Raw genomic sequence first — 2,593 nt, 5'->3', positions numbered from 1 at the left:
TAAACCTCGATAACAGCTTCACACGTGTTAGTCTAAGTGATTTACACATTTCAGCCAGCACTCCACGCAGCATTTTACGTGTCAAGCAATGGCCTGGTTTTAGTCACTATAAATTAAGGCAACTATGGCTGATGTTTATTACCAAAAGTTGTGTGTTTTCAATCTTTCAAGTGTTTTAGCTTTCAATTCATTTGTGTTCTCTCATTCTTTCAAAGAAATCAATAACCAAAAATGGCTGACAACACCCAGAAGATGAGCTACCATGCTGGTGAGGCCAAAGGCCAAGCTCAGGTTAATTAGCTTATGAATTGCTTTCTCTATTTTGCCTTTGTTTTTATATATAAATTAATTAATGTGTAATGCTCTATAACATATCGTTTTGTTTGTTTCAGGAGAAGGCCAGTAACTTGAAGGACAGAGCTGACAATGCTGCTCAATCTGCAAAGGAATCAGTGCAAGAGGTTCACATATTTTTGTTCAATCTCTCTTGTTCATTCTCACCACAATGGCACAATGGATTGTGCATAAGATTTAAGAATGACAATAAACCAAAAAGAGTGAGGAACACTCATGAATAAAATTCGCAACACTCTAAGTGTTAATAATTAGTTGTATATTTTGGCACAGATACTTTTAGCTAGTGAGTTTGCAGTAGTGTTTTTTTTTTTTTTTTAATTTTGATAGTTCTTTCTTCGTGTAGGCTGGTCAGCAGGTGAGGGAAAAGGCACAGGGAGCTGTTGAAGGAGTAAAGAATGCAACTGGCATGAACAAGTGAAGCTGGATCGATGGAGTCCAATGATCGTCTATTGCATGAAATTTAGAAATTAAATGCAATTTTCATCTATCAAGCACGTTGTTTTTGTTTTTTTGTTTCTGTCTTTCCTTTTGTATAAAGAAGAGAGCTTTCTGATCTGCAGTTCTCTCGTAAGTTTGTAGGCACATGCATGTTTTACCCTTAATTATTAGAAAAATTTTACTTTCAGTTCAGTACATGTTCAAATTTTTCCAGCTTAGTGCTTCATCAATTGGCCCTATATGTGTCCAAATGGCCTTCCCAGATGCTCTATTGATAAGTTTAACATATTATTAAAAAAACATTATATATAATAATATCATGTTTTTATTTATCCATCCATATATCCATATCCATATATCCATCAGTAAATATAACACATCGCGAACAAAATATCATCTGTAATTTTGTTGGTGTGTTAATATTAACTATATTTTTTTTAACTTCTGAAATATATCGATGGTCTAGTTTCATCAGTAATTCTATCAGTAATAGTAATATTTACAGTAATTCTTTTCTGATCTCTGAAATATACCGATGGATTTAGCAATGAAAAATTCGGTTGGTAAATATCACCGCAATATACAAGGAAAAAACCCGTTAGTGTTTTCATTTGTATTTATCAATTTTTTAGTAGTGATTTACATAATTTTGACTTTGCTATTTAACCCAATCCATATTCCTACACATCAACAAAGCTCAAGGTAGGGAACAAAAAACGTTCTATTATATGCTCTATAGTAAAATTGTTAATAATTAGTTGAGAAAAATAGCAACAAAAGAAAAGAAAATGTTGGATTATTAGGGATTTTGGCATAGCAAAACAAGACCAGTATAACATATGCCATGTTTTATCTGTTTGAATTGCTTTGTCATGAAACATGCAAAAACACTTGATCACGTCCATGTTTAATGATCTTCACAGCATGGAATTCATTATCGTCTGTATTTAGACCAAAGAAATAACTCTCACCCATTGGTGGTGGGTTTACATGATATCTTTTTTAATATATTTTTTATTAAAGCAAATTAAAGTCATGTAGATGGTGTAAATTTTTTGTTTTTCAATTTGTTTCATGCCTTCTTTCAGAAATATTTAACATATTTATATTATTGAAATGATTGATTAATCATTTAAAATTAATCTTATTTCTAATTTATAAATAAATAATACAAGTAATAATCACGAATATAGTTTAAATTGGTTTCTCGTATGCTAACTTAAATATCGAATAAATCATCTCAGATATTAGTAAGGTAGACAAGTTAACCATATGAATTAAGTTTTTTTAGTTTCCTCTAATATTTTATAATCATATTACTTTGACTTTCAACATCAAGATTAATTACAAGAATTGTGTGGATATGATGGAATTCTTAGATTTATTGATGGAAATGCTTCGGTTGTAAAACATTCGTCAATAATTTTAATTGGTTTGTCGGTGAGTCCGTCAATAATAAAATTACTGATGAATTTACTGATAAAAAAACATGTAAAAAAAAATTACACGCTTCATTCCTTCGGTATTTTCCTCGGGAAGTTTTCCATATATAAAAAAAATGCAATTCCATCAGTGATTAACAAATTTACCTTAATTTAACTACGAGTGAAGCTAAGAAGAGAAAATAATAAATAAATTCATATAGTATGTTAATTAAAAAAAACAAAGAGAAACGAAGACATCTGCGCGTGGAGGAGAAGAGAAGAGAAGGAGTTGGGCAGAGAAGAGAAGGAGTTGGGCAGAGAAGAGAAAGAAAGAAAGGGTCGTTGGTGTTTTTTACATAAAAAGAAGAAGAAGA

At 31.0% G+C, this 2,593-nt stretch overlaps 1 protein-coding gene across 1 annotated transcript; it reads left to right on the top strand.

Annotated features, from left to right (window-relative positions):
• Positions 1 to 231: 231 nt before the first annotated feature.
• LOC133698509 (stress-induced protein KIN2-like) lies at positions 232 to 775 on the top strand. Its single transcript, XM_062121455.1, has 3 exons — positions 232 to 291; positions 393 to 461; positions 701 to 775. The coding sequence occupies exons 1-3, from the start codon at positions 232 to 234 to the stop codon at positions 773 to 775; spliced, it is 204 nt and encodes a 67-aa protein (XP_061977439.1).
• Positions 776 to 2,593: the final 1,818 nt, after the last annotated feature.

This window comes from Populus nigra, chromosome 7 (genome assembly GCF_951802175.1).
Source record: "Populus nigra chromosome 7, ddPopNigr1.1, whole genome shotgun sequence".
NCBI classification, from domain to species: Eukaryota; Viridiplantae; Streptophyta; class Magnoliopsida; order Malpighiales; family Salicaceae; genus Populus; species Populus nigra.
This window is presented reverse-complemented; position numbering and strand designations above follow the sequence as displayed.

What these genes read in the sequence shown, in the direction of transcription:
- LOC133698509 (XM_062121455.1), top strand. Translation starts at nt 232, where the DNA reads ATGGCTGACAACACCCAGAAGATGAGCTACCATGCTGGTGAGGCCAAA. An exon ending in AGGCCAAAGGCCAAGCTCAG is followed by an intron (nt 292 to 392) that starts GTTAATTAGCTT and finishes TGTTTGTTTCAG; the next exon opens with GAGAAGGCCAGTAACTTGAA. An exon ending in CAAAGGAATCAGTGCAAGAG is followed by an intron (nt 462 to 700) that starts GTTCACATATTT and finishes TTCTTCGTGTAG; the next exon opens with GCTGGTCAGCAGGTGAGGGA.